The sequence below is a fragment of the Oncorhynchus mykiss genome, chromosome 15, assembly GCF_013265735.2.
Source record: "Oncorhynchus mykiss isolate Arlee chromosome 15, USDA_OmykA_1.1, whole genome shotgun sequence".
Classification (NCBI taxonomy): Eukaryota; Metazoa; Chordata; class Actinopteri; order Salmoniformes; family Salmonidae; genus Oncorhynchus; species Oncorhynchus mykiss.
Genome location: NC_048579.1, coordinates 57,664,373 through 57,692,274, shown reverse-complemented (window position 1 = coordinate 57,692,274; position 27,902 = coordinate 57,664,373). Strand labels below are relative to the sequence as shown.

Below are 27,902 nucleotides of genomic sequence, written 5' to 3'. Positions count from 1 at the left end.
GGAGACGGAGGGAGGGCGAGAGGAGACGGAGGGAGGGGGGAGAGGAGACGGACGGAGGGAGGGAGGGGGATAGGAGAGAGAGAGGAGACGGAGGGAGGGGGAGAGAGGAGACGGAGGGAGGGGGAGAGAGGAGACGGAGGGAGGGGGAGAGAGGAGACGGAGGGAGGGGGAGAGAGGAGACGGAGGGAGGGGGAGAGAGGAGACGGAGGGAGGGGGAGAGAGGAGACGGAGGGAGGGGGAGAGGAGACGGAGGGAGGGGGAGATGAGGAGACGGAGGGAGGGGGGAGATGAGAGGAGACGGAGGGAGGGCGAGAGGAGACGGAGGGAGGGGGGAGAGGAGAGTGAGGAGACGGAGGGAGGGGGAGATGAGGAGACGGAGGAGGGGGAGATGAGAGGAGACGGAGGGACGGGGAGAGGAGACGGAGGGAGGGGGGAGAGGAGAGAGAGGAGACGGAGGGAGGGGAGAGAGGAGACGGGGGGAGGGGGAGAGGAGAGGGAGGGAGGGGGGAGAGGGAGGGGAGAGGAGAAGGAAGAAAAAAGTGTACCATTTCATTTGAAATCTGCTCAATCGCTCTCTGTGTAATTAAATAGACCACCCCCCCCCCCATTAAAATAAGGCCTGCTTGTTCCATTTGAACACACCCTGATTCCCTTCTGGACTTCGAGGAGCCTGCCTCGCTAATCTAAATCAATGCCTGGTTTGCCCCAGCCACCCACTCCAGCCCTATGCCTATGTAGCTGTGCTGACATGTGAGGGAGGTTGACACAAGTAAGAGAAAGAGAATGAGAGGTGTTGTTGATTCATGGCCTGCTCTGGCAAAGCTTGTCATAGGCTGTGCATTCGGAATGGTCAATGGCACTGACCTACAAATTATCACTGAAGAAAGGTTTTGAAGCCTGGGTTTGATAAGCTGTCAGGGTCACACACACACGCACATGTGTACACACACACACACACTGAGGGAATGAACAGAAAAGCATTGAGGGTGACATTGGCTGAATTTGTCAGCCATTCTTATGGTAGATGGGCTTGAGTATACACACACACACACACACAGAGAAAACACACACACACACAGTTAAGTTCTATTCTGGGGAAGGGCTGCTCACCTTGTCTCTCCCCCCTATCAGTCTTAACTTGAACCTCTGAACAAATGGTGCCCCAGCTTCAATGGGAGAAAGGAGCCTTTGAAACATTGCTCCACAAGGTCTCTCCACTTGCAGGCAGGCAAGGACAGCAGAACAGAAATCTCCAGTCACTCTTTTGAATAGCATCTCCAATAGCTACAGTTATAATTACGCTACTGTATGTAACATCAGATGAAGACAGCAACTCTTCTATAGAATCATGTCAGGCTAATCACCGGCTTGATTATGCACATGATCTTGATGAATGATAATGATATGATGACATTTTCTAACAAGGTGTTTCTATTGCAACTGAGGTACTGTAAAATCACACCTAACGGTTCTTGGACAGCTTGACAATGTGGCAGGCAGGGTGCTTTACAACACCTTTTTATACAGTTAATCCGTCACCAATGTAGTCGGTACAGATAGCATAATAAAGCCCTACCATTGTCTTAGACATTCATACATCTTGAATACTTAAAATGAAAACTTCAGTACCAAACAACATACAGTACTACCCATTATATGCTGTGCATCAATTTCCCAACCCTGGCTACGGTTTACTGCGCAATAAAGCAACATATTCAGTTCCATGTTTTCCAGGAAGTGATATATTACAGCTTCAGTTACAAAGTTATTAAGAGTTGGGTGCAGAGTGCTCAGAAGATAATTGGCTAACAGGTAGAACAGTCAGTCTCTGTGGCTAATTAAAGACATTAAATAATCTCCTGTCTCTTCTCACCTGTCCTTGGTACAGAAATGAAGTTTCATCGAGGCTCCTAAAAATAGAGGGCTCCCTCGCTCTGACTCCTCACTTTTCACCTTCTCTTTCTCATCAAAGAGGAGCTCAGCGCGCCCGAGCACGGCTTAGACACTCTATTCATGTTTCCTCTCGCTTATTGGCTTCCGTTAATCCGAGGTGGGAATTTTTGGTTTCCGATCACACCAAGTTAGGCTAAGAAAATTGAGCCTGTGACTTTGAATGCCGGATGTGGCCCCCGGGGGGATACATTGTGTAGTTATTTACCGGTACAATATCTTAACTTTAAAGGCCCAGTGCAGTCAAAAATGTGATTTTCCTGTGTTTTATATACATTTCCACACAATGAGGTTGAGGTAATGCTGTGAGATTGTGAAAATTATGATTAAGGACCTTTTTAGTGTAATAGCTGTTTGGAAAGAGTGGCTGAAATTTCTTTCTGCCTGCTGTCATCAAATGAGTTAATAGACCAATAAGAAAGAGTGTTCCAACCCAATCTGTCAATAAGAGCTAAACTCAGCAAAAAAAAAGAAACGTCCCTTTTTCAGGACCCTGTCTTTCAGGACCCTGTCTTTCAAAGATAATTTGTAGAAATCCAAATAACTTCACAGATCTTTATTGTAAAGGGTTTAAACACTGTTTCCCATGCTTGTTCAATGAACCATAAACAATTAATGAACATGCACCTGTGGAACGGTCGTAAAGACACTAACAGCTTACAGACAGTAAGTAATTAAGGTCAAAGTTATGAAAACTTAGGACACTAAAGAGGCCTTTCTACTGACTCTGACAAACACCAAAAGAAAGATGCCCAGGGACCCTGCTCATCTGCATGAACATGCCTTATGCATGCTGCAAGGAGGCATGAGGACTGCAGATGTGGCCAGGGCAATAAATTGCAATGTCCTTACTGTGAGATACCCGAGACAGGACAGACAGCTGATCATCCTCGCAGTGGCAGACCACGTGTAACAACACCTGCACAGGATCGGTACATCCGAACATCACACCTGCAGGACAGGTCCAGGATGGCAACAACAATTGCCCGAGTTACACCAGGAACGCACAATCCCTCCATCAGTGCTCAGACTGTCTGCAATAGGCTGAGAGAGGCTGGACTGAGGGCTTGTGGGCCTGTTGTAAGGCAGGTCCTCACAATGTTGCCTATGGGCACAAACCCACCGTTGTGAGATTGCAGGCAATCTCAACGCTGTATGTTACAGGGAAGACATCCTCCTCCCCATGTGGTAAACTTCCTGCAGGCTCATCCTGACATGACCCTCCAGCATGACAATGCCACCAGCCATACTGCTCGTTCTGTGCATGATTTCTTGCAAGACAGGAATGTCAGTGTTCTGCCATGGCCAGTGAAGAGCCCGGATCTTAATCTCGTTGAGCACATCTGGTACCTGTTGGATCAGAGGGTGAGTGCTAGGGCCATTCCCCCCAGAAATGTCCGGGATCTTGCAGGTGCCTTGGTGGAGGAGTGGGGTAGCATCTCACAGCAAGAACTGGCAAATCTGGTGCAGTCCATGAGGAGGAGATGCACTGCAGTACTTAATGCAGCTGGTGGCCACACTAGATACTGACGGTTACTTTTGATTTTGAAAGTAACCCCCCCTTTGTTCAGGGACACATTATTTCATTCCTGTTAGTCACATGTCTGTGGAACTTGATCAGCTTGTATCAGTTGTTTAATCATGGTATGTTCATACAAATATTTACACATGTTAAGGTTTCTGAAAATAAACACAGTTGACCGTGAGAGGACGTTTCTTTCTTTTTTTTGCTGAGTTTAGTTTTCAGTGTTTCCCCTCCCCACTCAGACTACTCCCAGACAGTCCGAGCACAATTCTTGCTTAAGAAACTGCTCTTTGCTAAGCAATTTGTATTTATTTTTAGCAATTTTAATTGAAAACAATCACAGTAAGGTTCTTAATTGTTACCCAGAAATGATTTGATATTGAGAGACAAAATGGCTGAAGTGGACCTTTCAAAGGGAATGTCGTTTCAGTCACACCAGATGGAGTCTGAGGTAACAACTGTTTGGAGGGATGTTAAACAGCCAAGCCCATGAACACAACTCTACTATGACATATAAACAAAATCAGTGCATTAACACTGGTGAAATATGTCATCCTGAGGTGCCTGGAACTAAATTAGTTCTCAGCTCTCCTGTCCGATCGCATCAACAGCTCCTTAAATAACGTGTAATATTAGGCTTGTTTAAACCATATTACTGCTACAGGTGTGAATGTGCCTCAGCATCTGTGTACCCACCAGCTCTCCCAGGTGTCTTGATTGAAGGTCACTTTCCCTAGTGGGCAAAGTTGGATGCGACACCCTCATGACAGTTTCTGGTTCCAATGATGTCATAATGACAGTTTTTGGTTGTAAGGATGTCATGAAAACAGTCTTTGCCGGCTGGGCCCTTGACCAAGAGGGGTGTTCAGGTCTCTAATTTGTGCCAAATGACCGTCCTAGTTGCATCACCGACTTGGATTCTACACAACAATGGTGGTGGATTAGGAACGGTATTCTTTACTGTGTCCTTAATGAGCCCCATCTTGTAATTGCAGATAATAGGTCATTTCATTGTCTTTTGTTCTAAGAATAATCAATGTAACCCCAGTCTTGTGGTGATTCTGTTGGGCTGCGTTGATTCCCATACGGTGGTTAAGTGTTTGTGAAAAGCGGCCTACCTTTAAAAGGTCAGACCACTTGGCACCCTCTGTTTTATATGATGCTACTGCACCTCAAGCAAATACTGGGGGAAAACACTCTGAAGCCTAGGTGGTTCTATACAAGGATAAATGACAGTGTCTAATGCTAGCACACAGCATGTGTACACACACAGCCTACATACACGCATTCACACACATATACACACCCACGGCCTCACACACTACAGGCATGCCCACATGCACACTCCTGCACACACACCTTCCGTAACAATCTGCATCATTCACCATGATTGGATAATTCAAGTGGCTCTCCGTTTTCGACATGTTGTCAAGTGCCAGATCTTTGAAGTCATTTGCTCCCCGCTGAACAGCTAGGACCTATTCACCCTGCAGCACTAAGGCATAATGTGGTGCCATTTCTCTATGGTTGCGTGCCATTTCTCTATGGCTACGTCCCAAATGGCACCTTAGTCCCTACATAGTGCACTACTTTTGACAAGAGCCCTATGTAATATAGGCCTATAGGGGATAGGGTGCCATTTGGGACGTAACATATGTTCCCTACCCAATACACTGCTTTCTTTCTGTAGCATCGTCTTCTGGGGTTAGGTTGTAAGGGGATGGAAACATTGCTTTAACAAAATATTGCACATGAATGTTTCAAACGGCTGCCAAAGCATGTCAATAGTCATAAAGAGTGTTGCACTTCTGAAGAGAGAATGGTAAAGAGTGACGAGAGGGGAAATATGCTGCATACAGTTAGGGAAGACATCCCACATCATACCCTCATCTATTCACATTCATGATACATGTTATTGTAATAGTGTAATTGATACAGCGGTGCAGCCCGAAGGCCTTACCATAAATAGATGACAAAAGCATAATAAAGCAATATGATTAAACATAAAGGATAATATAAAGATGAGAAAAATGCCAAATCAAACCAATAGATTTTATGACAGACACTGAAGACAATGGGAAGATCAATTGAAATGTCAAACACACAAACTGAGTGTGGGGATGGTGGAAGAACATCAAAATGTGGCTAGATAAAAGGGACACAAATATTTCAAGGATCTAACTCTTTGAGACTGGTGGAGACCAGTGTCTGAATTGCACAGGAAGTGACTATCTGGCGTGATAATCTACCTCCGCAATTTGATTGTATTCTAACGTGTCTGTTTGCGCAGACAGCGCCAGCCTGGGTGGCGGTGTGGATGCTGCCTGTAAATAACACAAAACTCGACAGGTCATTACTAGTACAGGCAGATGATGCACACTTCCTCTGAGGATGCGACAAAGGTCACCCACAACAATAATCACCACTTCATCATCAATATCAGCTGTGCACATGAGAAATGCCCCGAGGAGGTAGGCCTAAGCTGAAACTCGCGAGGACAATAAGTGTCACCTCCAACTACACACACAGCTACACATACAAATGTTTCTAAAAAAAAAACGTTTTCCCTTTGTCATTACGTGGTGTTGTGTGTAGATGGGTGAGAAAAAAAGTAAGTCACATGACCATTCTTATCAAGTTAGACACGAACATTATGCATTAAAGAAAAATAGCTCTTGCTGGGTTCTTTACAGTTATTTCAGTCGCATCAATCAGGAAGACAAACTTAATAAAGCGTACAAAAGGGCATAACTAGTGAATGTAAACGGCAGAACTCAGACGCTATTTCATAGTTCCCCCCCCCCCCCCCCCCCCCCCCCCGCTATATTCATCTCTCTCTGATCAATCGGTTTCATGTGGAAGTCATTATTGGGTAGCAGTCAAGGAGCCCATCCTTTATGACTACTTCCTGTACCACCCTTCATTAAAGTAAACACTCAAAAGATATGCACTGCCTTACTACTAAAATGTTTAGACCACATTCATTCATAATTCATGAAGCCTCAGCTAAGAGAGCAATTTACCGTCCATTCCAAAATAGACCATTGTACTATGACCTCATAACTCATAGGAGGAGGAAGTGGGAAAAGGAGAGCAAGAGAGGCAGCCATCCAATCCATTGGTGTGAATGCACTGTTTTCTCCTGATTGGTAATAGTGCCAGAGTGAACTTGATGGGAAATGGATTGAAATATCACACTGGCCCCCATACGCCTGTCTGAGACGGGGTTGAATGTTGCAGCCTGCTACGTTTATGAGCTTGCCCTCTCAAATGGCTTCACATCGCCGAGTGTCATTACGGAAGGTCATTAGGACGGTTACCACTCGGAAAGGGCACTCAGCGTTGGTGTTGGGTAACGGGTGAACACTTTGAAAGTGAAAACTTTTTGAAAGGGTTCAAACTGAAGTCAGGTCAAGCATTTAGGGGTCCATGCATTTATGTCAGTTACTTACAGTATGTTGTTTGTCTTTTTCATCTCTGCTGGACATGCATCGCAATTGCCATTAGCCAGTGTGACCCGGTTAGTTCAAGATAGACATTTGAACCAGATAATATTTTGTGACAGGGTTTGGTCATTTTGTTGATCGTTTTCGACCTAAAAATCACAGGCTGTTATGACTGGTGTCACGTCTCGTTTACATTCACATTAAAGCAGGATCTGTGACAGAAGGTTCATGAAAAGTGTTTGGTGTGGCGGTCGGAAAAAAAGCTTTACTTTCGCTTCATACCGTCAGTGGAGAACATCTGTGTAGCAGAGATGCTTGTTCTGTGACCGTGCAATCGGCCCACTGCAGCTGTCCGAGGTGACAGTCGCTGTCACGGTCGAGGAAAAGAGAGGGGGGGGTGAGAGAGAGACTAGAGAGAGAGAGGGAGACCAGAGAGAGAGAGACTAGAGAGAGACTAGAGAGAGACTAGAGAGAGAGACGAGAGAGACGAGAGAGAGAGAGAGAGAGAGAGAGACGAGAGAGAGAGAGAGAGAGAGACTAGAGAGAGAGACTAGAGAGAGAGAGAGACTAGAGAGAGAGAGAGACTAGAGAGAGATAATCCCTGTATCAAATCCAGCTCCAGAGAGTGGAAAGTCCAGGTTTTTGCAGTTTAACGATTTCACTCGCTTGCCTGCCAATCTCTCCATCCACAGCTTTGTCTGTCTCCCACGCCACCCTCTACCGCACTTTATTACGCTGAGGCTTTTATCATATGTTGGGCCATGTATATAGGAATAAAAGCCTATGTTTGTTCGCCGAATGTGTCAGGGCTCTTTGTTGTTATGGCCTCACAAATCCCTCTGTGGGCTACTGTGTGTCGTCTCAAAGAGGTTTGCACAGTACAGTGGCGTAGGAACAACACTCATATTGCGTGGCTTAACTGTGTGATAGCTTTGCAACTTCAGCAGATCTTTCCACTATGTAAATACAGATGTAGGATCTTAATTTGATCTCTCTGTTGCATGGGAACTGTCCTGCAATACAGGAAATGTAAAAATGTGTAATGTATTTGAGGTATACAAAGACTTCTGAAGTTTGTAATTTCCACTTTGAAATGTTTCAAGCCCCACAAAAATGTCCATGAATTATAATTCACATTTCCTGTTGTTGCAGGATTATTTTCCTGCTGTAGAAAACTGGCTCAAATTAAGATCCTACGTCTGTAAGTCTTGATGAATAAATGTCTTCCCTTTCCTGAGTTCTTTCCTCTTTACAGTATGTATGTAGGCCAAGGTCGACGGAGTCTTTTGTCCACATTATGAAAACTATTATAGTTTGGTCCTTCAAGGCGGGGATATGAGTGACGTGTTACGCGGCAAAATATTTTTAGGTTTAACAAATAGGACAGAATGATTTGACATGTATCCATGACATGTATAGTCTGTCTTCACAAGGGAATACAGCTTTTCCGCTATCTGTTCCCCTTGGCAAACGTGGTCTTAGATTTCAGCCCCACTCTTAAATGATTGAATCTCAAGTTTCTTAAAAAGTCACCTAGTTATGCTATCCATCCCTGACAAAAGTTCTAGAACTTGCAGCAGCTTGACCCATTGGCTGTGAGAACACTCCATCGCTTGTCTTTGTTCTTATATCAGCCTGAATAGACTTACTGATGCAAACACTCACTCTGGGTTGAAAGAGATCTTGGCCTGTCCTGTCTGTAGAGTGCCAGCATCTCGCTTTTACCTCGGGTCAGAATCCATCATTCTCTGTCCATGGGGAAGGCTGACCTACAACCTTCTCCTCACCACAACGGCACAGAGGGAACTTCAAAGTCTGTGAACACGACCTTGCTCTCCACAGATCATCCAAGGAGCTCGGCAGAATCTAGTAATGATTTTGGGGAATAGGCTAACTTTCAGTGGAAGGCTGACCATAACCACATGCTGACCTAATGACCTGTTGGAACCACAGTGAGGACCAGCCTCGTAAGCAGTCCAGCATAGCTTGTGGATGGGAATGAATCATATGGTCTTCATCCAATCACAGTTGGCCTATATAGTAATACTATTCAGTCTAGCCAATAATTGTACTCTAGAGTATTTGGTGTTCAAGAACAGTTATGAGGCAAATACTCAGTTCACTGCTACCAGTGGCAATGCTCTCATATCAAAACCATGCATTATGACACAGTTTCATATATTTATGTAGAATATAGTAATAACATGAATATGTGCAAAAACAGCATAATTACATCATTATGTCATATTTGCATTGGTAATTGTTGGCGCTCAATGAAGACAGGTGTAATTGCTGGTCATTAAACAGTAACAGCGTTTAACATTCAACTCCTGACTTTATGACAACCTGCTAAATATAGATATTATCACATTAAAAAGGTAATAATGCATATTTACATCTTATTAATGCAACATAATATAGTTTTTTTTTTTTATTTTTTTTTTTTACCTTTGTCATTATTTAATTAAATCAAAATACTACAGTCAATTCCCTTGTTTTTCATTGCATTCACTTCAGCTAATTTTACAGATAGATCAGCTGTGCATGCACATTTTTTCTGAGCGGGAAAACTTTTTGTGAAGTGGTCCTTCCATAGCCAATGCAACCGCTCCACTCAGCAAGGTCAAGTTGAGTCTTTTGAAAGCCTGCTCATTGGTCTGTAACTATTCCATTTGTTTCAGAGAGAGAAGAAGTCAATAGAATAGGAAGGGGCCTACGAACAGAGTTCACAGGAAAGGAAAAATATTTCTTGCTTCATTCAGTTTTAAACTAATGCACTTTGTACTCTTGAAAGAAAATCAAATCTATACTCCATAGGCCATACATCAAACAACAGACCTTACTGCAACAGAGATATAAAAAGGGAGAAAAGTCCCATTCCAGATGAATTTGAACACAGATTTCAATTAAGGGAAACCACTGAGGTGGCACAAGTGAACAATACTGTGTTCTTCAAATGAACCATTTTAATAGAGGTATTGTATCGTTAATATCAGCGCACATCCATAGAGTAGAGGCAAAAGAAAAAGAAACTCATCCTCACAAACCAGATTTTAATTATACAGTACATTTCTATGTGGTTTATTACTGTTTGGTTTGTTTTTGCTCTCCTCTAAACTTTTGTGTGATATTCGTGTTTTGTGCCTGCAGCAATCAGCTGCATACATTATGCATATTTCCTCTGGGTCTATTCTGTGACAAAAAGCCATGCATTAAACATGAAGTTGTATTTGAATAAAACCCACAAATTAGAACTTGACGCTTGCACTTTGACACTATCTTAACTCGAAAATAAGTGTGAGTCTCCTCCTTTCTGTCTAAAACTACAGTACAATTAAAAATAGTAATTTCACACAGTGGCGATGTGGAATATTTAGGTAACTCAAATCCCGCTGCTTGAAGCCCAGCGCACAATTTTTTAAAATGTTTTATCTGCACCCTTACTTTCATAGTTTCCCATGAAATGAAAAGGCTTTGCAAGAATACTAACCATGCACAAAATGGTTCTTTACTTCACAGACCTGTGTTTTGTCAGAGAAACCCCTCATGTGAGGTAGTGGTCTATGTGAGTGTTCAAGGAGGAGTGAAAACCTAGGAAGGGGATGAATAGTTTGCTAAATCAACACTTTCACTGATCCCACAATCATTTTTTAACATTCAGTGAAGAAGGTGAAAATTGAGTTGTTGACTAGAAAGAGGCTAATCATGTGATTGTTTGTACTGTGCATGGCTGACTGTGTGGTATACTGGCACAGCTATGCAGCGTCATAGTAACATCCACTTATTATGGGAGACGTGGAATGAACAGTCCATTTTTACAAATCTTGTATTGAAAAATGGAATCCTGTGCAAGGCCACCATGGCAGCTCAGTGCTATATTAGAGTGGTCCGTCTTGTATCTGTTTTATCGACCGGCCATCTTTTAATCACTATTTCCACACTCAAAGGCTGGCTCCCATTTCATGATTGCAAAAATAAAATGAACTAGATGAATAATCTGATAATCCCTGTGAGAGATACGCAATCTATACGTCAATGATCGAGGCGGAGGAAGACAGGGGGTGTTGAAAGAAAAGGGGTAGACGAAGCATGTCACTGTCTCTGCCTCGTGGCATCTGATACCTCGCCTCTTCCAGTAATTACTGCACCACTTGTGTCTTGTGTTTTGAAATTTGATCATTTCCTGTCAAGGATAGCAAGCAATGCCAAATGGTTTATGTATTCTGTCCCCATCTCAACCACACTTCATTAGGGAGAAAAGGAGTGCAAGGGTAAGGCTGAAGGAAGGGATTCATTCTGAGTTGAAGAACCCAGGCTCCTCTCTCGTCTCCTCCCTTTGTGGAGCCACAGCCCACGGGTCTGTCAAGGCCTCTGCCCTGCTGAAATGGTGAGGGCCTGTGTGGGGGTGACAAAGGGCCTCGCCTGCTCTGAGTGGCCCTTTGGCTCCTGTCATAGAGAGAGAGGTAATTAGGAAATGTGGTAAAGACGGAGGTAAAGCAAGTGAATGAAACTGGAGATTTAAAATACATATATATGTATACATTTCACCTTTATTTAACCAGGTAGGCCAGTTGAGAATAAGTTCTCATTTACAACTGCGACCTGGCCAAGATAAAGGAAAGCAGTGCGAAAACACAACAACAACGAGTTACACAAACAAACGTACATTCAACACAATAGAAAAATCTATGTACAGTGTGTGCAAATGTAGAGGAGTAGGGAGGTAAGGCAATAAATAGGCCATGGAGGCGAAATAATTCCAATTTAGCATTAACACTGGAATGACAGATGTGCAGATGATGATGTGCAAGTAGAGAATAGAGATACTGGTGATGAGGGGGATGGGCAGAAAAAGATAGAGAAGGAGATAATGAAGGAGAAGATAGAGTTGAGTAGTTGGCTAGTGTGTAGGCTTCCGGTGTGCAGAGGTTGGCCTGATGCCTGATGCAATTGAAAGCACATCTCCTACAACACTGGAGAAGACGCTACTAGAGGGACGCTTGGTGTGCCTTTCTTGGAAGTGGATTTGAAAAGGCAGGAGCAGAATGAATGTGAACCACGGGACTTCAATAGTCAAATGTCTTCCTCTTTTCGCACTGATCCAAATGAACACGATTGGTGAAAGTAATATGGCAGAAACCAACGGGATGATTTTCTTTCACCTGTCCAGTTGTTACAGATCAACGTCGATGAATAATAGCTATGTGGAGAGAGGAAGTCTCTTAAGACCACTGAGATGCAACGGCCATGTTTTGGATGACCTAAATGCCTAACGTGCGAGATGCTGAAGTAGACAATGAGATGCTTGTGTAAGTGTAGCCGTGTATCTCCCTTCACCCTCTCTGTTTTTCTCTCGCAGGATGAGTGAGAGACACACACAGCAAGGAAGTAAAGGGGTTCTACTTCTAATGGTCTGCATGGTGACTCTGCTGGAGATGGCTAGACCAACAGAAGGTCACAGAGGTAAGGACAGTACGGTACACCTGTAAGAAGGGGCGTGTTATGATGAGCGTCTGTTGGCTGTCATGGACAAATTGGAGCATGCTCATTGCCTTTTTTAAAGTTCATTTTGGCAGATGCCTACTACTGACTGTACAAAACATTATGAACAGACTGACCAGGTGAATCCATATGAAAGCTATGATCCCTTATTGATGTAATTTGTTTAATCCACTTCAAATCGGTGTAGATGAAGGGGAGAAGACAGGTTAAAGAAGGATTTTTATGCCTTGAGACAATTGAGACATGGATTGTGTATATGTGCCATTTAGAGGGTGAATGGGCAAGACATAATATTTACGTGCCTTTGAACGGGGTATGGTAGTCTTTTTATTTAATTTAACACTTGTTTAACTCGGCAAGTCAGTTAAGAACACATTCTTATTTAAAATGATGGCCTAGGAACAGTGGGTTAACTGCCTTGTTCAGGGGCAGAACTACCGATTTTGACCTTGTCAGCTCGAGGATTCGATCTAGCAACCTTTCAATGCTCTAACCACTAGGTTACCTGCCGCCCCGGTGCCAAGCGGACCGATGGAATACTCTCAACACCTTGTCGAGTCCATGCCCCAACGAATTTAGGCTGTTCTAGGGACAAAGGGGGATGCAACTCAATATTAGCAAGGCATTCCTTGCTAATGTTTTGTACATTCATCCTGCTAGTTTAGGTGATGTCTGATCTGAGCCTTCACATTATAATAACTTTTTATAGCCTATAGTATGCCTAGACGTTTTATCTTAGGTCATAGATGATTAAATGCACCTGGTGTTCCATCGGTAAAGGATTGTGTGATAGGGTTTAAATGTGTGAAAGAGATGTAATTCTAAATACTTCCCTTGTCTTGTTAAGACAAGCTGGGACACCACTAGAACCCAGTGAGATCAATTATGGCATCTCAGTAACATTACAAGTGTGGGGCAACTCAAATGTTTCAACATCATTGGTTTTAACACTGGGAGCCTCACTGACAATCCACTGTTGCAGATAATTGGCAAGGTGATTCCGTAGACATGCAGGATGGCCATTCGTGGACATGACAGAAAATATTTAGCTTTCTTCTGTCTGTCGACCAATTAAAGTAGGGCATGGGCCTCCAGCATGTGGCTTTTGATTGGCAGCGATCCTTACTCAAGGCGCTCATCATTTCTGCAGGAATTGGATCAGAATAATCTCGCACACGTTCAATTTCTATCTGATAGCTTCAGCAGCCCTCTAATTTCCCTCGGGTGTTATTTCTGTTGCTGTAAACCTGTTATCATTCCAGGGATGAAATCAATCCAGAACACGTTCAAAGTCAAAAAAATACATTCTTCCCAGAGAACACAAGAAAAAAATTAATTATACCATTGAAAAAAATAACCACCCTAAGTAAATATTGTTGGTTTCGGCAAGCAAAGAAATTGATTTTCTAATGCACTTTGTGTCCTATTTGAGTGCTCGCAATACTTTTTTTTATTAGTGGCTTCTGTCAGCAAAAAGCTGCATAAATTTGTATATCTTCAAAACACTCTTCCCTCTTTTCGCTTTGACGTGCCTGGCTTTAATTTGCTGAGATGTGCAGGAAGAGTGATCTGCCTCGCCTTCCGAGTTGCTCTCTCTGGTTCACCTTGTATTTGCCACTATATTGAGTTGTTTACACGGCCAAGGTGCAATACTGGAGAGGCACAACAAGAGCACTTGACCCTATTGGCACTCCTACCGGATACACATCCTTGGAATAAGAGATCCAAGGACCTTTACAATCCTTACCACTACAATGATCCACTGTCCTTGTAAAGTCAGTGGAGGAATGTTTCTGATCATCTATATTTTTCCTAGTATTCCAAGTATTGATCCAATGGGAAAACACTGGACACATACAATTAGCACTGAGACTAAACATATAGCTTTAGTTTGTCCAATGGTTTGTCCAATTACTGTCATAGACCATTAGCGCATTGCAATAAAATGTACAATGAAGCATGGTCTCACTCCAAAGGTTTACAACCTATTCAGCCTACTTAAAAACATTGTGAGAATGTCCTTATCCCCCCATTATACGGAAGCAATTCTATTTGAATTATAGGCAACCCAGAGCGAGTATCCTATTATGTCTGTAAGTGCATTTGATCTTCTTTGTAGATTTCCAGTGTTTGTTGGGAAATCAGTTGGCTGGTAACAGTGCAAATGGATTCCCAAAAAAGAAACACTGTTCTTTTCCTCAAGAGCACAGTTCCCGACCATTTGGGAGTCCTATCTTTCTTTCTTTTTTTCTGAAACAGCACAATCTATACTTCTTGGTCAAGAATAGATCAGCAATTGCATTACCCTCGGGAAAATACATTTTATTTCACTTCTTAATCTGATTTGTAGTGTGCCTTGAGGATTTCACTTCATAGACTGTCCGCTTCAGTGGAGCCCTGCAATAAAAGGTATCTTATGAGAGAGAGAGGTGTTCACTACCAATTTACATGATCAAAATGATGACAAAACAGTCTTCTATCTATCGCCCAAGCTTGAAAAGCTATTTGCGCCACTGGCTGTCTTCACTTGCACTATTTCTATAATTACATATTCAGAATTGATTGACGGTAAAGAAAAATCTGGACATTCTGTACTGTGCATCTGAGACCGACTCGGCCAAAAGCCTCTCAAACAGAGAGAAATAATGACTATATACATTTTTTAAGTGAATATAATCATGAACTGTAGTGTTGGTACCACTTTCCAAACACTGAGAGAATCAATTTGTAGTCAGTCAGTGCAGAGCAATTACATGGGTCACCAGTTCTTTATCACCTTGGAATATGCTTTTCACCAGCCTATAAAGCCACTCAGTCCTTTTCCATGCACCGGCCCAGCAGGGAAAGGCGCTTCTCTGGGATTCTGGGAAAGACTCATTCCCAAGTACATAAAAAAAACTCTGTTTCATAGCAGGACAGCACAGTGGTCATACGGCTAGAGCTCCAAATATACTCCCAAAAACTCTTCCTCTCTGTGAAATGGCGCTACTTTTACATAGATCTAAGCAACGCCGTCAGAAACGTATTTGTCTTTCATGTCTTTTTTGATACGAGTAGAGTGTGAGTCAGACTCCCGCTACGTTCAAGCAATTGCGCCTCAGTTATTTTGATGAATGAGCAGGGACAGGGGGGGACGGCGATAGCAGAAGCGCTATCAAAACTTGTGTATTATCAAAAAAGAGCTCCACCTCCCTCCTTTTCACTTCCTGCTTGCCTTTTGATCTATAGGCCTATACCTAACACCTCTCGATAACATGGCACGACTACTCATCTGCTTGAACTCCTAACAGTTAGTTTGAGGAATCTCACCGTAGCAATAATACTATTATCAAATGATAGATTGAAGCCATTGGAAACATTCAAATGTTATTGATTGAGGTGTGAGTCTTCCACATTGTGTCCCAGTGATGGTGGTGTTGAGGGTGTTACTTTAGGTGTTGATGCAGCTGCAATACAGTCGACTCAATACCCTACCTCCTCCTACGACATTTTTGCCTAATTGAAAAAAAGAAAATAACATAACAAGACATGCAAAAGCAATTTAATTAAATAAACTTGGCTGGCTTCACTGGTATAAAGTACAGCAATCAGTGGGAAGGTTCCACAGCACTTTTCATTTGTTGTTTACCAAATGAGCAATAACTGCCTCTGCAGAAGGACGGACTCCTCGTGAAAATGTCACATGTAATTAAAAGAGCAGGGAGCAGTACAGTCCCTAAATAATTCAGACAATGTAGCGTGAGCTGGAATTGGCTCAACATACTGCAGCAACTGCACCTTATTTTCTGGAGAACTTGTAAGAAACTACTTACTGAGAAAGTGATTTTTCAATTGTTTTTTGAATTGCAAAATAGCCTACTAATTCATTGGCTGATGCTTTCAGTTGCAAACTATTTTAAAGCTTAATCATAGTTATTCTGTACCTTCAGGGTTGTGGGTACCGCATAAGTATTAGGTAGCCTCCCTTAACAGGTATATGCCTCCAGTGTTCTGAATATGTGAACAGGCTGTTAGTCAACCTAATACAAAGTTAACTCTACAATGGACATATAGTAGACCTACTTCATTGCCTGTTAAAAATGAACCCCTGATTCTAACCTTTTTTGCAGTCACACAGCATAAGTAATACAAAAGTATTTGCGTTAAGGCTCTTTTTTGTGCTGCACTATGACATTAAGCTGAGTTTTAGGCTATGTGGAAGTACTGCTGCGTTATTTTAGTTACGGAGTTATCAAGTGGCTAATTCTGATTTCCGTCTGTTTTATGTTTTCTACAGTGCATCAAGTCAGAACCGGCACTTGCGAGGTTGTGGCTTTGCATCGATGCTGCAACAAGAACAAAATAGAAGAACGTTCCCAAACGGTTAAATGCTCCTGCTTCCCTGGACAAGTGGCCGGGACGACCAGAGCTGCCCCGTCTTGTGTAGATGGTACGTTCCAGCTGAATATTTAATGTTCTATCGATGTGTCATTTTTTGCTGATGGTCTGTTCCACTCTGACTAATCTGAGGAGGTTAAACTGAGATCATTAAATCTTTATATGGTGAGCTTGCACCGTCTTCCTTAGTGAAACTGCTCTTAAGAATTGTTGTTAATTTTTTAACGCTTCAGACCACAAGGTGCTTAGTCATAGCCATCCACAGAGGCCTCATTTATACTTTGTTTTATTCTTAAACTTTACAATACACTTTACAAGTGTTAAACTGTAATTAAATGTGTTAAAAAAAGTGTTTACCAGAAGTGCTCCTGTGCCATATAGTCGCATCCTCAGGGGAAATTAGTTTGGTCTCCTGCAATTCCTTACATTTAGTGGAGTCTGGTGCTTTACGACAACTCGGTACTGTCTCTGCCTTTTACAGTAATGGTCTTGCTGAATTGTACTCCTCCTCTACCTCCCTATAGTGCTGTAGAACCATGTGATCCCATTAGAATGAGCTGAACATGCCAAATACACTGCCTTCAGAAAGTATTCATACCCCTTGACTTTTGTTGTGTTACAGCCCGAATTGAAAATGCATTAAATTGAGATTTTTTTTGTGTTACTGGCCTACACACAATACCCCATAATGTCAAAGAGGATTTATGTTTTTCTACATTTTTACAAATTAATAAAACATGAAAAGCTAAAATGTCTTGAGTCAATAAGTATTCAACCCTTTTGTTATGGCAAATCTAACTAAGTTCAGGATTAAAAGATGTGCTTAACAAGTAACATAATAAGTTGCAAGGACTGTGTGTAATAATAGTGTTTAACATGATCTTTGAATGACTACCTCGTCTCTGTAAGGTCCCTCAGTCGAGCAGGGAATTTCAAACACAGATTCAACCACAAAGACCAGGGAGGTTTTCCAATGCCTCTCAAAAAAGGGCACCTATTGGAAAAAACGGATACAGAATAAAAATATTACAAAACATGCATCCTGTTTGCAACAAGGCACTAAAGTAATACTGCTAATAATGTGTCCTGAATAAAAAGCGTTATGTTTGTGGCAAATCCAACGCAATACATCACTGAGTACCATGCTTGTCACCGGCAAGGACTAGGACGTTTTTTTTATGATAAAAAGAAACGGATTAGAGCTAAGCACAAGCAAAATCCTAGAGGAAAACCTGGTTCAGTCTGCTTTCCAACAGACACTGGGAGACAAATTCAACTTTCAGCAGGATAATAACCTATAACACAAGGCCAAATTTACACTGGAGTTACTTACCAAGACAACATTTAATGTTCCTGAGTGGCCAAGTTACACTTCTGACTTAAATTGGCTTGAAAATCTATGGCAAGACATGAAAATGGCTGTCTAGCAATGATCAGCAGCCAACTTGACAGAGCATGAATCATTTTTTAAAGAATGTGTAAATACTGTATAATCCAGGTGTACAAAGCTCTTAGAGACTTACCCAGAAACACTCACTGCTGTAATCGCTGCCAAAGGGGATTCTAATGTGTATTGACTCAAGGGGTGTGCAGCACAAGAGGTTGGTGGCACCTTAATTGGGGAGGACGGGCTCGTGGTAATGACTGGAGTGGAATGCATGAATACACATGATTTCCAGGTGTTTGATGCCATTCCATTTGCTCCGTTCCGGCCATTATGATGAGCCGTTCTGCCCTCAGCAGCCTCTACTGGTGTGAATACTTTCTGAAGGCACTGTACCTATAGGACGTGAAAGTAGATGTTGTGAATCTCAGTGCCGTTTCAATGAGTGTTATCTTCAGGCACCCAGAAATGTGTTGTCTTTTCCCATCAGAACCCAATTTTGCGCCTTCAATGCAATGTCTGGCCCAAGCCGGATTCACCTCACGTTGATACTGTACGACTTAATCCTTAAATTACTGACAGATCAGGGGTATAAGTGACTGCTCCTTGTTTTGGAGTAAATCTCATGTGTGGCAAGCAGGGAATGTGTTACCGTGAAATAAGTGTGAAATTAGATATATATTTGTTTCAGGGCGGCAGCTATCCTAGTGGTTAGAGTGTTGGGCCTGTAACCGAAAGGTTGCTAGTTTGAATCCCCGTGCTGACAATGTAAAAATCTGTTGTTCTGCCCCTGAACAAGGCAGTTAACCCACTGTTCCTAGGATGTCATTGTAAATAAGAGATTGTTATTAACTGACTTGCCTATTTAAATAAAATATGTGGTGAGCAAAGTATGCCAGGAGTGCTCTTGGCTTTCTAAAACACATCTTCCATTCTCTTAACTGTTTTCTGGATTCATAAGAGGTTTTCAATGTACAGGATAAGAATTTCAATACTGTCCATCGTTATAGAGGCCTAAGGCTGTATCAATGATGAAATCAATGTACGTTTGCATGTGAACTGTAGATTTGAGTGCTTCAAAGTTGCCAGTAGAAAGAAATGTACTTGATTTGTGTATCTTGATTTTTTAATTTAAAAAAATGTAACTGGGCAAGTCAGTTAAGAACAAATTCTTATTTACAATGATGGCCTACCCCGGCCAAACCCTAACCTGGACGATGCTGGCCCAATTGTGCGCCGCCCTATGGGACTCCCAATCACGTCCAGTTGTGGTACAGCCTGGAACCGAACCAGGGTCTGTAGTGACGCCTCTAGCACTGAGATGCAGGGCCTTAGACCGCTGCGTCACTCAGGAGCCCTCATGATAAATGTGCTTCTTCTGAGGCATAAAGCTGACTGCTGCATCATGTTTCCTTTCATTGCATTAAATCATACAGCCTCTCTGAACCACATTCAAGGTTTAGTTACACTTCAACAGGCCTCACTGCAAAGTCAACTCGGCTTTACATATCCACTGTCACGTTGGTATGAATGATTCGGGAGACCGACGCAGGAATGCGTAATAGGGTTTTTAATTTCACTGAAATTACGGCGTGCCGTGTAAAGGCATGGGGACAAAGACTAAACAAACACGTAACAAAACACAGGGTAGAAACCCAAAACAAAGAGCGAGGAGCACCTCGACTAAATAACACAAGCACACGAGACCCGTAATCATCTGCGCAATCCACAATGGCACGAAAACCCAAGACACACAGCACAGGTACTCACACGCACCAACGGACATAGTAACAATAATCAACAGACTATGGAAACCAAAGGGCACAGTTATACAAGTACTAATCAGTGGGAATAGGGGACAGGTGTGCGTAATGAAAGTTCCGGAGGGATCTGTGACATCCACAAAACCCCTATGTAATTCCACAAGGCTGAAGTTTTGACCACAGAACAGTGAATTCACAGCCCTCCCAGTTTTGCTTAGCTCACATTATATTTGCTGCATTCCTTGTGCACCTGGTATCATATTCAAAGCTCACAGATTAATTTGCAAGGCTCCAAACCTGTTCCCTTGTATTGCACAGTGAACGTAGGTGATTAACAGAGCTGTGTATCAGAATGTTAAGACTGATGTATCATTGTCCCATAAAGCTTTCTATCCATGTACAGTATCATGATACTAGGTCTACGCGAAGTGAGAAGGGAACACACGTTTCTGCTTTGAAATCAATAGAAAGTACACAGCAATCACTATGCTTCCTAAAGGGGAGGGGGCGATTTGAAACCCTCACATTTTCAAAAAAGGCACTTGAAGTTGACTTACATCTATGCCATGTCAGTCCCAGAACATCACTTACCCACACCAATGTGGCAGTCAGACCACCAACCAGGCAGAAAGAGCTGCCTCAATTTGGGATTGAAAAGCAGTTCACACCTAAAGTCTGGCACCAGATGCGTTTAACCTATTCGATGACATTTGAGTATTGACATTCTCAGCAAATTAAAGCGCTGTGCCAATGGCGCCCAGTTTAAAGTGCTCCACGGGTGATCTCTGAAAAATGATCAGCACTTAACCTTTTAATTATGGTTTTTATACATCCAGGGATTACCTGAGCTCTCATCTCAGTTTGAGCCTGATCACCTCCTCAAAGCATTGTTAAGTGTTTGAAATGTATTCTGTTCCAACAGTTTGGTGGACATCAAACCGTATGATACAGCCAACGTTGTACAATTACTGTCACTTCTAAAGGTGCTTTACACAATATGGCTGTTGTAATCATGCCTGTGGGATACAAAAAAGTTGATCTTAATGTATCCACCCTCTGTGCATGATTGTTTGGCTCTCATTAAATTCAATACAACTACCTCATGGTGTTTTGTAGTGATGGGGGGGGGGGGGGGGGGGATCGATAGTTACATTTCACAATATTATTTTTTGCCAATATTATATAAATATTTGACTCCAAAAATAGGTAGGCAACGTAAGCGGTAGTTCTCATCTCTCTGCAGCAGACATATAGTGAGACATATGTTTGGAACATCAAATCGCAATACATATAGAATCGTGAGAATCGCAATGCATATCGTATCGGCACCTAAGTGTCGTGACAATATTGTATCGTGAGGCCTCTAGCAATTCCCAGCCCTATTGTTTTGTCAAACAAGGAACATGTCTGTTCCTGTATGTCTCCCTAGTATCTCTCAAAGCTGCTCATTGTAACGATGTCTCTGTTCTCCCCTAGCCTCTATAGTGGAGCAGAAGTGGTGGTGTCAGATGCATCCATGTCTGGATGGGGAGGAGTGTAAAGTCCTCCCAGATCTGAAGGGATGGAGCTGCGCCACGGGGAACAAGATAAAGACCACCAAGGTAAGGGTCATCGTAATCAACACATTGCACTTTAGACAGTGGCAACAAGCCATCGAATTTCATTTCAGCCAAACGTTTTGAGAATGACACATTCATTTTCACAAAGTCTGCCGCCTTAGTTTGTATGATGGCAATTTGCATATACTCCAGAATGTTATGTAGAGTGATCAGATGAATTGCAATGAATTGCAAAGTCCCTATTTGCCATGCAAATGAACTGAATCCCCCAAAAAACATTTCCACTGCATTTCAGCCCTGCCATAAAAGGACCAGCTGATATCATGTCAGTGATTCTCTCGTGAACACGGGTGTGAGTGTTGACTAGGACAAGGCTGGAGACCACTCTGTCATGCTGATTGAGTTTGAATAACAGGCTGGAAGCTTCAAAAGGAGGGTGGTGCTTGGAATCATTGTTCTTCCTCTGTCAGCCATGGTTACCTGCAAGGAAACACGTGCCATCATCATTGCTTTGCACAAAAAGGGCTTCACAGGCAAGGATATTACTGCCAGTAAGATTGCAAAAAAATCCAAATCAACCATTTATCGGATCATCAAGAACTTCTCGGAGAGCAGTTCAATTGTTGTGAAGAAGGCTTCAGGGCGCCCAAGAAAGTCCAGCAAGCGCCAGGACTGTCTCCTAAAGTTGATTCAGCTGCGGGATCGGGGCACCACCAGTACAGAGCTTGCTCAGGAATGGGAGCAGGCAGGTGTGAGTGCATCTGCACGCACAGTGAGGCAAAGACTTTTGGAGGATGGCCTGGTGTCAAGAAGGGCAGCAAAGAAGCCACTTCTCTCCAGGAAAAACATCAGGGACAGACTGATATTCTGCAAAAGGTACAGTGATTGGACTGCTGAGGACTGGGGTAAAGTCATTTTCTCTGATGAATCCCCTTTCCAGTTGTTTGGGGCATCCGGAAAAAAGCTTGTCCGGAGAAGACAAGGTGAGCGCTACCATCAGTCCTGTGTCATGCCAACAGTAAAGCGTCCTGAGACCATTCATGTGTGGGGTTGCTTCTCAGCAAAGGGACGAACAATGCCTTTTTCCAGCATGATTGAGCACCTTGCCATAAGGCAAAAGTGATAACTAAGTGGCTCGGGGAGCAAAACATCAATATTTTGGGTCCATGGCCAGGAAACTCCCCAGACATTAATCCCATTGAGAACTTGTGGTCAATCCTCAAGAGGCGGGTGGACAAACAAAAACCCACAAATTCTGACAACTCCAAGCATTGATTATGCAAGAATGGGCTGCCATCAGTCAGGATGTGGCCCAGAAGTTAATTGACAGCATGCCAGGGCGGATTGCAGAGGTCTTGAAAAAGAATGGTCAACACTGCAAATATTGACTCTTTACATCAACTTCATGTAATTGTCAATAAAAGCCTTTGCCACTTATGAAATGCTTGTAATTATACAATAGTATTTCATAGTAACAGCTGACAACATTTTGAAAGACACTGAAGCAGCAAACTTTGTGGAAATTAACATTTGTATCATTCTCAAAACTTTTGGCCATGACTGTACAGAGTATCAACATAGTAGGGGTCATAGTAGTCCTCATAGTAGCCAAGTACAGTCAACATCAGTTTAAAAAGACACCTATATGTTTCTCAACCTATTGACCTTGCCTGTTTGTATCATTGGTCAAGGTCAAACGGTTTAGTCTGAAATTACAGCACTCTGCCGTGCCATTGCTAAAACTGTCTAATGTTTACAGTCACTACTGGGACCCTGGGGGCCTATATCTGAGGGGCCGACATGTCTCCTTAGCACTATCAGAGCCATTTTGAGGACCGAAACGTGCAAATTACTCACTCCAATTACTTGCTTTTAACGTGGTAACCCGATGCCCGTATCCTTCCCTGGGTTATGACGACCCCTAGACTTGAGTTCTGCCTCCTTCTATGTACTTAATTATTTAAACTGGCCACACCACACCACACCTGTCTGGAGCCTGTAATTATCGATCCGGGGATTAGTCGGGACCTCAAAATGGAATGGGGTTTATTTGGTGGACAGTGTTGCTGCAGCAGTATTGATGGATTGATCAACCATAATAACCTTACCCACATGTTAATTTAGCTTGGGATGAAATTTAAAACTCATCTCTTCACTTCCTCTTTTTCCCCTGTCTTTGTTAACACGGAACGCTGGAAAGATCTCATCGGACAGGGATCAGCTCTGGTAACCCTTGATGCCCTGGAACCGAATCAAGGTGATGCAATCTTGTTAGATTAATTTTATTGAATTGGACCAATATCAACGTTAATCTTCATTGTTTTCTGAATTCAGACTATAGCCTTTAATGCAAGTATTGAATATTACAGTTTAAACATTATCTGTATCCTACTGTGTCAAGCGCTGGTGAGAAACAGCAAACAAACCCTTTCTATTAGTTTGAACATTTGCTTAATGAGGAAATAAGATTTACACCATGCTCCTTAATTGTACTTATTAGGATGCAAGTAATGACTGACTATTCATGGATCATTTATGGTTTAAATAGATAAATTCAACAAAACAGCTGGGGAGAGTGTTCTAATTGCTTTACCTGCCATCCAAGAGACTTCAACATCTTTTAGAAGATGGAAAATACATTGCTTCCCCATAATGTGATTATGCCATCTCAATAAAATTGCCTTACATTAAAATGGAAGCGTATTTCCCTCTACTCGCTAATGTGCTTCCCTGCCACGGGCAAAACCTATTGAAAATGCAGGAGAATGAACAGGAGAATGATTATCTAGCATAACATGTCCAAATAACCCATTTAGCCATTATAGATTGGAAAATGATAATTGTACAATGAATAATGAGCCAAGCCAGGTTGGGTATCTTTCTGTTACAGATTTCATGAGTCACCCTCTGACCCATGCAGCTATAGGCCTGTTTCGCTCATTGTTTTCACTCAGCCTTAGGTTTAACACAATGTATGTGATTGAATATGATTCAGAAAGAGATTGAGTTAAATGTTTTGAAGGCAGCCTGAAAAACCTTCAGAAGGTGCCACATTCCTATTTAATTCCTCCTGTCTTCTGGTGATGACGATGATCTCAGTCGATGCATTCATTTTCCCCTCCTGCGACTACTGAGATGCCGTTAGATCTGTCTCGTGTAGGCTCCTTTCTCTGCTGACAAAAACCGGTGCCTGCTCTTTGTCTTTGTAGCATGGAATTATTCTCAAATTAGTACCACATTAATCACAGTGACAGCTCGGAAATGTAAATGGCTCATTGAGGGGGAGAATGTATTGCAATATGAACGACAAGAAGGCGCTCTCTCCTTACACATATGAAAGTGGCGTAATGCTAAGCTAAATATCTGTGGAATTTACTGAGTGTGTTTGATATGATTATGAGAGTTTTTTAATATGAAGTTAGGCGATGCCTGGGGGTTGTCACATAATTTTTTTGCCACTATATTTTAATCTAATTTATTCATAGACAGAGAATACAGTGTATTCGGACAAATTAAAACGGGCCTGTCCACAGTCAAATAGCTGATTGGTGAATTAGCAAAATTAGTCTGTCAAAGGTGCCTGTTTTCTTTGCAAAGTTCAGCAGTAAAAATGTAGCTTGACAACTCCCGTGGCAGCTTCCCTCAGCTGTCAGACTGGCCTAGTCGGTAGACAGTCTGCAGGAATCGATAGTGGAACGTCGTTATGAAGGTGTTATGGGTGTTCCTCGCAAGGCACGTTTCTTAAGCCCTTTCCGGAATGTACTTTTGCCTGAGCCGAGGAGCTGTCAGTCAGGGCCGGAGCTTCATGACGGGCAATTTAATCTTGTGAAGGGTCCGAAGTGCTGAGAGTATCTGACAGCATTAAACTAGGGGAGGCAGAAAACCTCCATCTGTACGGTAAGGCAAATTCTATCCACACAAGTCCTTTATCATGATAAAAACACCATCCCTGTCAGGATAGGCCAGAATCTGATATGGAAAGTGGAGCAGGAAAAATTTGAATGACAACTTAGCCTAAACTGCAAAACATATTCTCTGTTTCAATTTTCTTCAAGGAATTTCCTCCCCCTGAGTGTAGCCTACCACTACAAATCATTTCCCAGCACGGATGGGGAAAGGCATTTAGTTGGAAAAGTACATTTTTATCCAGGGGAAATCACTTGTGCCTTTCAAATCTTGATTTAGTATTATGCTTATCATTATTGTTTTACCCCTATCTGGAAAAAGAAGTAGACAAAAGCATGTGTGACTTGTGCAGTCAGTGTGACAGAGGTAATTTCAGTGGCTGAGAACGCTAATGAGTTTGCTTTGTTTGTTGACCACTGTGAGTGAAGACGCTAATATCTCCTGATAGCTTTTCTTTGCTCACTTTATTGCCTTTTCTCATTAAAACTAGCAAAGAAAACCAACCACCTAATTCATACAAGATTAGGTCATGAGATTAAGAATTGTAAACTTCTCAAAAAAGGTCATTTCATAATGAACCGTGAGCTTTCGATGCAAAAGGCCCTGTGATTACTTTGCACCACATTACCTCAAGCTGACTCTGTAGTCACTAAGGACTGAATGTGAGAACACCGTTTTTTTCCTGAAGAAACAATGCATTTTGAATGAATCTGTTCATTAACCTTTATGTCTACACTTCAAAGACACTCTTTATAATCCTTTTCTAACTCAACAACTGGGTGGTGAAAACACTGACGTTGGCTGTATTGCACATGCTGTATTAATTGTGAGATGGAATCTGGATGGCCTGATGTTCATGGAAATGTGTGTGTGTTACAGGTGGATCAATAAATGTTACTGGGTCTTTACCTGTGGAATACCATCATGGACTCAAGAACATTGCAGTGACCCTTTTTGTAAATAGAGACTCCCTCTATTGGAGACTATACTATGAATCTTCTGGAAGACTTACAAGCACAGGGTAACAAAGGACATCTGGATGAGAAGAGTGGACACTACTAAATGATTGCTCAGTAGAGGGGACCTTTATTTTGAAAAGCCCAGACATGACTATCACTACATTGGGCATCAGGATGTCTTTTTATTCTCTAACATTGTTCTGCTTATAGTGGATTACAATGGTGAATTTTGCCTAAACATTATTTGTAAAGTGATAGTTTTTTTCCCCTTAGAATGCATTGTGCATCATTACTGTAACAGAGTATCATCAATATCAAGAATTTCCCCAATGAATATTAGGGACGAGTCGAATTCGATCCCGTTTTTAACAATCAAATGGTGGTCAGAAAATGGTGAGAAGAAGAAATATAAAATTGGTGAACCTTATTGTATTGAGCCAATCATTGAACATGTAGGGTGATTTTCAAAGATACAAAAAAGGCACAGGTACTGGAATTGGCGTATGTACACCTCCATATTTCTTAAATGGGTGGCCATTATTATGGGTGGCCATTATTATGGGTGGCCATTATTATGGGTGGCCATTCTCGATGGTGCTGCGTGCAGGGAACATGGCTTATTCAAAAGAGAGTTGCAACCAATGACCAACCAATGGCAAGTGAGAGAATGTGATGTATCCAAGGATAAATACATGTAGACTACTGATGTATAGGGCAGACTACAATGTAGCACCAAAACTGAAAATTGAAGTTCATGTTTGATTTGCATGTTTTATTCCAAGGGTGTTATCTTTCATTTGGGGCACTAGGTACATACTTTTGAAAATGTACACATTTAATGAATGTGGTGCGCAAATGAGTTACCCCTAGTGTGCTTAGCGTTTGCTTAGGTTCTTTTGAAAATCATCCTGTCAACTGCCAGTGGATCCAGTTAGTTTGTTTATGTTGCACAATGCTGAGGCTCAGATTCGAATGTCCATGTAAAGTTTATGTTAATGTATGCAAGCTAAAATGCATTCATTCTACAATACTGGCTATAGCCCATGGGGTTGGTAGGGGCCGGTTAAGTACTTTTTAAAATTAATTTCTGATTCGCTGATAACTTTTCAGCAGGTCTCTGACGCTTCCTTCGTCTGTACAATTGCTAACATCTTCGAATAATAAACTGTGGTTGTGTCTTAACTTAACGCTTGTCATGTGACCCTTAACCTCCTCAGGTGTAGGAATGAAGAAACCAGAGATTGACTCTGTTTAGCTATGCTTCACACAGTGTAGGCTACAATATGAAGCTGATAAGGCTTCATAATGATTATGTATCAGCCCTTAGATTATCTCTATTGTGGAATGGAACATTGATTCCTTTCAGATTCCTCTTTATGTGCTATTCCACAACACATAGTGTACAAAAAACAAATGTACACACACACACACACAGTCTTGTACAGCTAACCAATTTAGTCACATTCAAAATCCTACTTTCCCTAACCCCTAAACCTAACTAACTCTAACCTGTACCCTTACCCTTAACTCT

The 27,902-nt window shown here is 42.2% G+C and overlaps 1 protein-coding gene across 1 annotated transcript in view; it reads left to right on the top strand.

Moving 5' to 3' along the window:
• The window catches only part of LOC110490402 (chemokine-like protein TAFA-2), a 54,761-nt gene extending 27,203 nt beyond the window's left edge, over positions 1-27,558 (top strand). The window contains exons 2-6 of the mRNA XM_021563777.2: positions 12,281-12,384; positions 16,700-16,852; positions 21,424-21,548; positions 23,707-23,763; positions 26,292-27,558. Coding sequence (XP_021419452.1) covers positions 12,282-12,384; positions 16,700-16,852; positions 21,424-21,548; positions 23,707-23,736 — 411 coding nt within the window. The 5' untranslated portion in view covers position 12,281 and the 3' untranslated portion in view covers positions 23,737-23,763; positions 26,292-27,558. The remainder of the gene's footprint in view (positions 1-12,280; positions 12,385-16,699; positions 16,853-21,423; positions 21,549-23,706; positions 23,764-26,291) is intronic.
• The last annotated feature ends 344 nt before the right edge of the window (positions 27,559-27,902 follow it).